The sequence below is a fragment of the Mytilus californianus genome, unplaced genomic scaffold (assembly GCF_021869535.1).
Source record: "Mytilus californianus isolate M0D057914Y unplaced genomic scaffold, xbMytCali1.0.p SCAF_13, whole genome shotgun sequence".
Classification (NCBI taxonomy): Eukaryota; Metazoa; Mollusca; class Bivalvia; order Mytilida; family Mytilidae; genus Mytilus; species Mytilus californianus.
In genome coordinates this window covers 37,732,282-37,742,138 of record NW_026262615.1, presented here as the reverse complement: position 1 = coordinate 37,742,138, position 9,857 = coordinate 37,732,282, and the positions used below count along the sequence as shown (strand labels likewise).

General features: G+C 30.4%; 1 protein-coding gene across 1 annotated transcript in view; it reads right to left on the bottom strand.

The window, feature by feature from the left end:
* Positions 1-7,202: 7,202 nt before the first annotated feature.
* The window catches only part of LOC127723932 (VWFA and cache domain-containing protein 1-like), a 61,643-nt gene continuing 58,988 nt past the window's right edge, over positions 7,203-9,857 (bottom strand). The window contains exon 24 of the mRNA XM_052230648.1: positions 7,203-8,906. Within this exon, the coding sequence (XP_052086608.1) occupies positions 8,527-8,906 (380 nt within the window). The 3' untranslated portion in view covers positions 7,203-8,526. The remainder of the gene's footprint in view (positions 8,907-9,857) is intronic.

Below are 9,857 nucleotides of genomic sequence, written 5' to 3'. Positions count from 1 at the left end.
AGAACAAAAAAAAAAAAAACAGATGAAATTATCGAAAGATATCTAAAATAATGCTACATAATAAGCGTGTAGTAGCTTCTCTGTACACATTGCACGTAGACAAAAGAAACTTTCGAATTTAAAATGAATTAGATATTTCCTTGTGCCTTGTTTGTGATCGTCAATTGTTTCTCATATACGGGAAATAAAGATAAGATAAAACATATTTTATCTTATATATTTTTCATAATTCTAACAGTTTGAAAATGGTCGTTATTAACAAAAAGTATGTCCACAGTAACACAACAATTATTTGGAAAGAGTCTACACAGGTAACACCAATGTATCTTTATATATTTGGATATCAAATAGTCTTTAAATTAAAACTGCGGAAATCGCATTAGCTCCAATTAAAAATGTTCGCTTCTCTGTTTAAAAATAACAAGTTTTTAAAAAAGTAGGAATAAATTAAGGGTCTGTGACTTTTTTCAAGATATAAGCCATTGAAAATTTGGCGGGTAATAATTTTCTCAACATTTTCCATACATTTAACATTTGCAGATTTTTTCTATGAATAAAATACCATGGATTTTATAAGATTTTAAAATATGGCTTTTTAAACTATATGTTATTATGATATCAATAGAAAATAAGAGGCTAGTGGGCAGCTTCTTAAATGGAACTACATGGATAAAACTAGAGGATTTAAAATATTGGACAAAAAGTCAAAAACAAGAGGAGCGAACATCCTTAATGGAACTTAGACTCGGTTAAACATTATTTAGAAAATACCAAACTGCAAGGTAAATTTAAAAAGAGGGGTAAAAAAAAACTCGACAAAATGAAACGCTCGACTAATTCAAGACACGAAACAGATCGAAAACTATCATATTCCTGACTTGATACAAACATTTTCAAGTGTCTCCTGCTATTCATCCATTGCCTGCGACGCGAATCAACACTCACTGAAAATGCCATAATTGGAAATAAGAACGAATTGCTAACTACAGATTTAATGACTATTCTAGTATCTTACGAATCGTGAATACAAAAGATGTGGCATGTGAGTAGAGACACAAATATATCGTTTCAGTCTATCAATTGGTGAAGGTGACCGTATAACTTATGTTGTGTCGATTTCAGTTGTTCTTCCTCATACCTCTGTTGGATCATTTTTGTGTAAAAAGAATCCCCTGCTAATGATATCTGAATAGCATGAATATTAAAGAGGGTAACGTATCAATTGAGATATGCAAACGCCATAAGATCAAGGAGATGGTATGTTACTGTTGGGAAATGGGAAATTAAGAATTAACGCATTTGACGTAGAATATAGTTCGAAGTAGTCCATCTGTTTCAATATAAAGGGAAAGATCAAGATATGAAGCAGACTTAAGGTAGCACAATACAAAGATTTTATACCTCCTATTCCCCAGTTTTAAAATGCTGTAACTTTCTTTATAATGCTTGAAAATTTATAAAATTGGTATTTATGGATAGCGAACAGATTACTCTTTCAAATCAAAGCAATGTTAGTATTATACAACAATTATGTTTATGTAATTAATTATAATGTTAACTGTGTCTACAAAATTTTACAAGAAATTTCCACTTTCAATTGAAATTAGCTTCTTCATGGTTATCCCGAGAGGGTTGATTTTATTATATGTTGTTCCTAGAGCCATTATCAACAAAAGGGTGTCTCAGATTTTGGATAGAATGTATAGATCAAATTTTACACCTAATCAAATATTATCTACTTTTATGTGGTAAGGATGTTTACACTAATTAGAGATTTATGAGAGAATGGAATATGATAGCGATAATTTGAGACACCCTTTTGTAGCTCCTGCTGTGTTGATTAAGATTTCGTTTAAATTTCCTGTATAGTTATAGAGATGAAAGAGCTAAATTCATTCAAGTGAACTGACCAAGATTTTGCCATTATATATATATAATTAATTGCATAATAATTGATTACATAATGATTGCATAACAAAAATATTGCCTCCATTTAAAAGATAAATATTTTATCTATCTATATATACCTCTTTTATTAATTTATATGCAGTCTTAAGAAAGTAACAGCACTTTAAAGGTTGGAGATTGGAAGTAAAAAAATCTTTGTATTGTGCTACCTTATAAGAGTTTCGTATGTATTTTTTTATCTCAAGTTAAGTGGGAGATATGAAATACAAGGACTCACTGATATCTAGATTATTAGGTGACAGGACATTATCAATATATCTGATAGTGAAATTAAAGAAATTTGTTAGATAATATTCTTTTTGTCTTTGGGGATGTCTTGTATGAGTTCTGCTCTGTATGAGAGAAAACACATTACACAGAATAATATCCAAAAAAATTTAAAACACATATTCATGCATAAAATTTTATGTAGTTGCATAAACAACATTCGTTAACATGGAAAAACATCTCCACAAAAAACACCCTAAACATGCTAAACCGGAACTTTTTGGTTTTTTTTTCAGTTAGCAGTAGTAAGGAAAGCTCAACCATCACCAGCCGGTAATTTTTTTCTTCTTTAATGTTTGTAGGTACCTTTGAATTACTTCAAACTGATTTGAGATGTTAAATTGTACTTCTACATGTTCGTAGTTTTTTTTTTCATTTATGTGCTGCATTTGTAAAGATGATTCTCAAAGAATTAATAGAAAGAGAGATTAATCTCGTTAGTTTAACTTACAAATATTGTAATTCCATTCGTGTTTGTCTAGTGTTTTGTTTTTAGCTGACTTGCACAAAGGGCCAGTTTGAGTTATATATATAATTGTCGTCCGTCTTCATCATAAATCGTCAGTAAACTGATTAAACTAAATAAAAATAAGTAATGGTAAAAAAAATTAAGGAATCCTTGAAGTCATTTTTTGAAAAATTAGGGCAATAATAACCGCTGACTGATAGAGGGACAACAGATAGAAAGCAACTATTAAAGGCTGTTAGAGAGCTGAAAACAATAAAATAAAACAAGATCAAAGTAATAAATTCTTTTGTTTCTTTTATAATTTTAATATGATATCAACAATTTATTAACAATTTATAAATAGTTTTAGTTCTTGATATTCAAAAAAATTATAGACAATATTTTTATACGCAATTTCTGCAGAACCCTTGTAAAAGTCCAACAAGGTGTTCATAATATTTGCACAACCATTGAAAATAGTTGAAAAAAAAAGATATCTCGCCCTGCCTAAAATTCACATATATTCCATTGCGGGCTTCAATTTTCAATATGACACCGGTATTCTCCCTAGCAACATGTCTTACAAATGACAATTAAAAAAAACCATATCAAAATTATGAGTAAAACACTATAAAAAGGGACAAATAAAATATATATGCACCTCTATTGTAATTAAATTGATTCCGGAACTGTACATATAACGTTAAACCTTAATAACAAAAATTCACGATTTCACAGTAGTAAATAAAAATTTAGATGACAATTTATTTCTCATTTCTGAAAATAAATTCACTAATAAGCTCATGATATGCAAACAGAATAACTTTGAAAACTCCATAGTGACAAATAAGGGTTTAAACTTGCCATTTTTCACCAAAAGAGGCAGAATCCATGAAATATATTTTTCCAAAAGAATTTTATAAAAAAACACACAATTATTCAAAAGCAAAAATTAGATAAAACAATATATATTACAAGGCTATTGATAATTTTTGTCTCGCTTTCTGCGTACACTATTTGTATTAGGTTTTTTTTTAATTTCAGATGCTAGTAGACCTTGAGGCTTCATACTTAGTTTTTCAGATGCCTTCTGTTGCAAGGTTTTCATCTGTCAAATGTTCATTGTCTTTGACCTCAGTTCATGGTTCAGCGACTGCTTAAAAAAGTTTTATGTTTTTATGTGAATTTTCAACTTAGTATGAGTAATAGGATAACTATATCTTGTACATTGGTTCTTGTAATGTCTACATATCCGTCAGACAGCGGTCACTCCATTAGACCTCGACCTCATTTCATAGACCAGTACTGAAGGTTAAAGTTATACGATTAGGCCGGTTTCTCATATACTGTAAGCAGATGGTCAATTATATTTGGAGTATGGAATGATTGTAAGGTGTACATGTCTGTCTGGCAGGGTCAAATTTAACCCTAACCTAATTTTCATGGTTCATTGTGAAAAATGTTAAGTTTTCTTGTTTAATATAAAAAAAGAAGATGTGGTATGATTGCCAATGAGACAACTCTCCACTAAAGACCAAATGACACAGAAATTAACAACTATAGGTCACCGTACGGCCTTCAACAATGAGCAAAGTATGTTTATCTGATACTATAAGCAATAAGGTCAACTATATTTGATGTTTCAACGGTTCATTGGTCAATAATTAGTGTTCATGGATTGGTTTGTTTCTTGTATTCTATAAGCAATTGGTCAAATATATTTCGTGTATGTAATGATTTTAAGGTGAACATGTCTGTCTGGCTTGGTTTATCTGACCTTGACCTCATTTTTACGGATTATCCATGAAAATGAGGTCAAGTTCATTTGATACTTGTAGTAAACTGTATCTTTAGGACTATCAACATAAAAGTAATCATGAAAAGTATAGCAGGCCAGACATTTCAGCTTGTGCACACTTGTTAAAAATTTTTCAATTATAACAATGGAATGTTATTTTAAAAATATTCCAAAACCTGATTTGGATTCAATTGAATTAGCAAAAATGGTTTTGTTTTTTAATAAAATACATTCGTATAAATATATAATTTATAGAGAACATGCAAGAGGTAACATATGTCATAAGTATTTTGAAATTTTTTCACACAATTTGGGTCATGAAAGTCCTTATCGTTTTCTAAAAACATTCAAATACGATTTATGAAATGTAACAGTTAAAAATTTTATTGAGTGTTATTGACCTTAAACCGTGAAAATTCTCAGGAAATGAATTTTGAGAAACAAGATAAACACGAGTAATTTCAAGTTTTCAGTATACTCGTTCCAAGTTTAAAGAATACGTCTTTAATTTGGCATGTGATCATTTTTGATTTTACAATTCAGTGTCTTTTCTGGTGAAGACATTTGTACGCCTGCATATTGCATGATAAACAATGCACTAGTTTAATTCTTGAAAAATAACCTTTTCTATGTAGTTAAATAAAAGTTTCAAAATTCGTAATCGGTGATTGCCTTTGCTAAAAAGTTATGAAATATTAAGGTAACTTGTCATGAAATAGAATGGCTTTATAATATTAGATTTGAGCTTGATCACGACTGTCATACATATATATCACCAAATAAAACTCTTACAACATTCTGTCTACATGTATTCCAACAAATAAGACCCGTGCAACACCATTCTGTATACCATTTGAACAAATAACTGTCTTTTTTAGTAATATGCAATTTGTATACATTATCATAATAAGCACTCTATTCACATTAGAAAATGTCATGGGTAATGAATTAAAGAAATTCACAACACTTTATAATATATTTGATTTTATCACATTAAATAAAGGGCAAAAATACACATCGAAAACATAAATCTTATAGAAATACACAGGCATAGATAAATACAGGCCCTCACATAGACAGAAGACAAAATCATTTTTTACATTATTCCATGCATTTAAAAAACCCTAAAACATACAAAGGGTAGAAGTTGAGTCTTGAATAAATGTCGAATAGTGGAGAGACTTTAACCATAACATTACATTTTTAATGCACCCACCTAACACAAGGCTAGTTTATGTGTCATTCGAAAGATCATCGTCTATACCTTCTGATTTGCCCGCTCGTAAAACATTCGTACGGTGTATTTTTTGTCAAATCAAGATCAAAGGTCAAGGACGCATATTTTCCAAGGTGTCAGCTTTATTGCATATTATGTCTGCTTTCGTATAAAATCATGTATGCTAACAATTTAAACTTTTGACAGAAAGATTAATAGTCACTTATCAAGCGCACTTAGAAAGCTTGTATTATTGGCTTCTTAAACTGCTTTGTTCATTGCGTTAATGCAGAAATTCATCCACAAAAAAATGATGTGTTCAAATTATCATTGTACTAGACATTGTAACGTTCTGAATGCCTGTTCTAAGTAAGAAACCTTAAAGCAATACGTATTTTTCAAGTAACTGATTTTTGACACGTTGCAGTTGCATTGACTTTGATCATGTTGATTCTATGTCTTACCTTTCTGTAATCATCTATTGAGGAATTTAGAATGTAGGAAGAAACTTAAGTCCCAACTCCCTAAAACAAAGTTTACCTCAAATGTATTTTTCAAGCTATTGGTCATAAAGATCTGCAAGATTTCAAGTAGTTATAAATCATTTGTTTTTGTAATTTTGGTCTAGAGCTTTCCCGATGAAGGTAAATCAAGAAAAACACTTCGAACGCCTCAAATTAAAACAAAAATAATTTTTATTAAATAATATTAGTAGTAGATAAAACATTTAATAACGCCAAATAAAAAAAGTAAAAACACGTTGAACTTGAAATAAAAAACTGCGATCTCATTGCACAAAAATAACCCTTTACCACCCTGTATGAAGGTTTGATGTATAACAAACTTTAACCAGACTGTTTCTTGTTAAATGTAAAAAAAGTAAGTCAAATACGGAAAAATGAAATACATATTTTCAACATTAAGCTCTGGATACTGTGTTGTGGTCATGAGCAATCTTCTGTCCAAATTTCATATTATTCCATGAAGGCTTATTCCATTCCATTCTGATACTCTAATAAGAACCCAATTTCAGTGAAACATTAGGAACATTAAGAATTTAACAAAAAAAAGTATGAACTATGGGTTTTTCTTTTGTCCCAAGATGGATTCATTTCTATTCGTGGGATTCCAATAATCATTTATTTTTTGGGTATTGGTAAACCAGGAATTTAAATGTTCAAAAAGTGCACATTATTTATAGGCTTGAATACAGACTTTTGTTAAACCAAATATATAAAATACCCACGAAAATACAATTTTTAATCAATACACGAAAAATTGGAACCAACAAAACTATATGAATCATGAGTTATGATGAGGTAAACACACACAAAATTATCCTATATGACAGTCCAAGAATACATGTCCTGCATACAGAAAAATACATCTCTATAAAAATGATATTCACAAAGTAAACTTTCATATTTACACAATAAGAACAATAAATATAATAATATCAGCTATAATAATAACTATTTAAGAATATGTGAATATCAAATATTTTATCTAACTTTATACATCACAACAATATATAGTTAAATGACTTGTCTTCAAATAAAATAATAAAACTATTAACACAGAAATATGTCTCGCCTTTTTGATATTTTGAAAGTAGAATTAAAATATTGAAATTAAAATAGCAATATTTTAACTAAGTAAGTTATGCAAAATATTCAAAGTCAATGAACCATGACCTAAGGTACAGGGCCAAACAATCTCCATAAAAATGAGATGTGCCAATGGTAATACAACTGAATATCAAATATCATTGACCTACCACTAATTGTTCCCCATTAACTGACCTAATCACAAACTAATACTAAACTAAGCATTCGTTTCAAAGCCAATAGACCTTGACTGAGGGGGCAGGGTACTATAACAACTAAGGGTGCTATAAACAGTTTCGTATAAAAAACTAGGGGTTATTCCCCGACTAAAAATAACCATGGAGGGAAATCCGTTTTTATTCATATAATTGGTGAAAAAGTATCATGTTTTTTGTATTTGATTGTATAAATTAGTTAATTAGCTTTCAATTTAAACAGGTTAAATGATTAAAATAATTTTAAAAATTAGATTAAATATACAAGTTTTGAGGGAAGACAACACTGTAAACATCCTGTTATTTTGGCGGTGAAAATTGAAAACTTATTTGCAGCCACTGTAGCTCTTTTCGAAGCAGGAAACCGTACCCTGAAACATGATTGTTATTAAAGGGCAGGTAAAAACCTATGAATTTCATACAGTTTTGATTATGGGAAATGTGCCTGTATCATGTTTACATGGGTATGCACATGAGCTGATTTCAGGTTTTTTATGTTCAGATTAGGCAACTTTTCCCCATTTTCTCTGGATAGAACTTTTTTACTATACTAAAAGTACACTATATTTTTATTTCAATATAAACTAGAGACAATTCTGATTCCAGTGATATCTAGTTTTATACAAGTATCTTTATTAACCATTCCCCCACTTAGGGTCACTTAGACATGGTCCCTTAAAATATGACGTCATAGAAAAAAACTGTTGATTGCACCCTAAACCAATATCAAATGAGAATACAGAGCATCATGTAATTGTATAATTGAACTGAGATTCCTTTGTTAATCAGATCACTCCTCAAGAGCTGCAAGTGAACAGTGGAATAAGTGTACATTCCTTTTCAGGAATAATAATGTGTCACGTATATAAGTACTTATAACCCAACGACAATACATAACCCAAAATCAAATGACAATAAGTGTACAGTATTCCAATATTTGTCCATACAAATAAAAAATATTTACTTGATAAATAATTTATGTTCAGTGATACAAATCATATCATTTATTACATATATGATCTTTTTTCGATTCCCAAATAGGAATTATTTGGATACCCATGATGTGGCTGACCTCCGTTAGAAACCACTGCAGAATATGGTGGAGGATGTTCTAAGGGAGCGTTGGGAACCGTGTACTGACAATAGGGTCTTTCTGATGAACTTTGATTTTGTGATCTAAATGCTGGATAGTCATGAGCATTTGTCTGTCGTGTAGCTGTTGGTTCAGTTGGGCAAATTGGCCTTTCATTGGAAGATGATATACTGGATTTGGCTGTGATATGTCTAATGACACAAAATGCAATGATGACAATCACCAATACACCGATGACAATGCCAGCTATCGCTTCACCTTCTAGGCCTCCATCTTCTTTAGTGTTACAGTTATCTTAAAAAAATATATAACAAGACTCAATGGCCCTGCTTTTCTGTAGATGAATGTACTGTATATGTACTTTTTGCGCGGTGTATTTATTTTCACGAATTTTGCGGAAGGTATATTTTCGCAAAAATGAATACACACGAACAAAAATACAATTTTCATGCATATAAAAACCTGGAATACAATATCCCAAATGATCTTGACAATTGTACATGCATGTTTGTTTACCTTGAGTACCCTCAAGACCCTCAATTGTACTGTGATATTGTAAAAACAACACGAAAGCCAATTAAGAATTAAAGATATCACAGAATGACCCACGCTGGTATGACAGTTTTGTTGTGTAATTAATAACTTAATCGGATAATCATCTCCATATAAACAAATGACAGTTTTGATGATTGCATTGATCGAATAATATTTTATGAACTTAACCAAATTAAATCAATTTCAGACAAAATTACAAGTGAACAGTTTAAATAAACTGAAAAATTTGGCTTCAAATGTCCATGTTTATTTTTTAACACATATACTTCTACCATCCCCCATTTAATCCATCAACGTTTCAAAGGTTTCTCTTTCACACTATTAATCATTAATCCCTGAAGGGTACCTACTATCTAAAATATAAATACTTATTCATTTCCCTATTAAACAGACCGTTATTTATATTTTGTTTCAATTTCGGTAATACCGCAAAATTAAGTACACACGAATATGTCGGCAATTCCAAACACGCGAAAATAAGTACTCGCGAAAAAAAGTACATACACAGTATATGTTGGAGTTAAGTATATGTTTGCAATTTTCATTATTACATAGAATGGATATACTACTTACACAGTCAACTCTGGTTTTCTTAATGCTGACGAAACAGAGATAAAGTCTTTAGCCGACGGAAGTTTAATTCAAATGGAGCTGAAGTGAAATCCGTCAAGGGAAGATAAGTTGAATTTG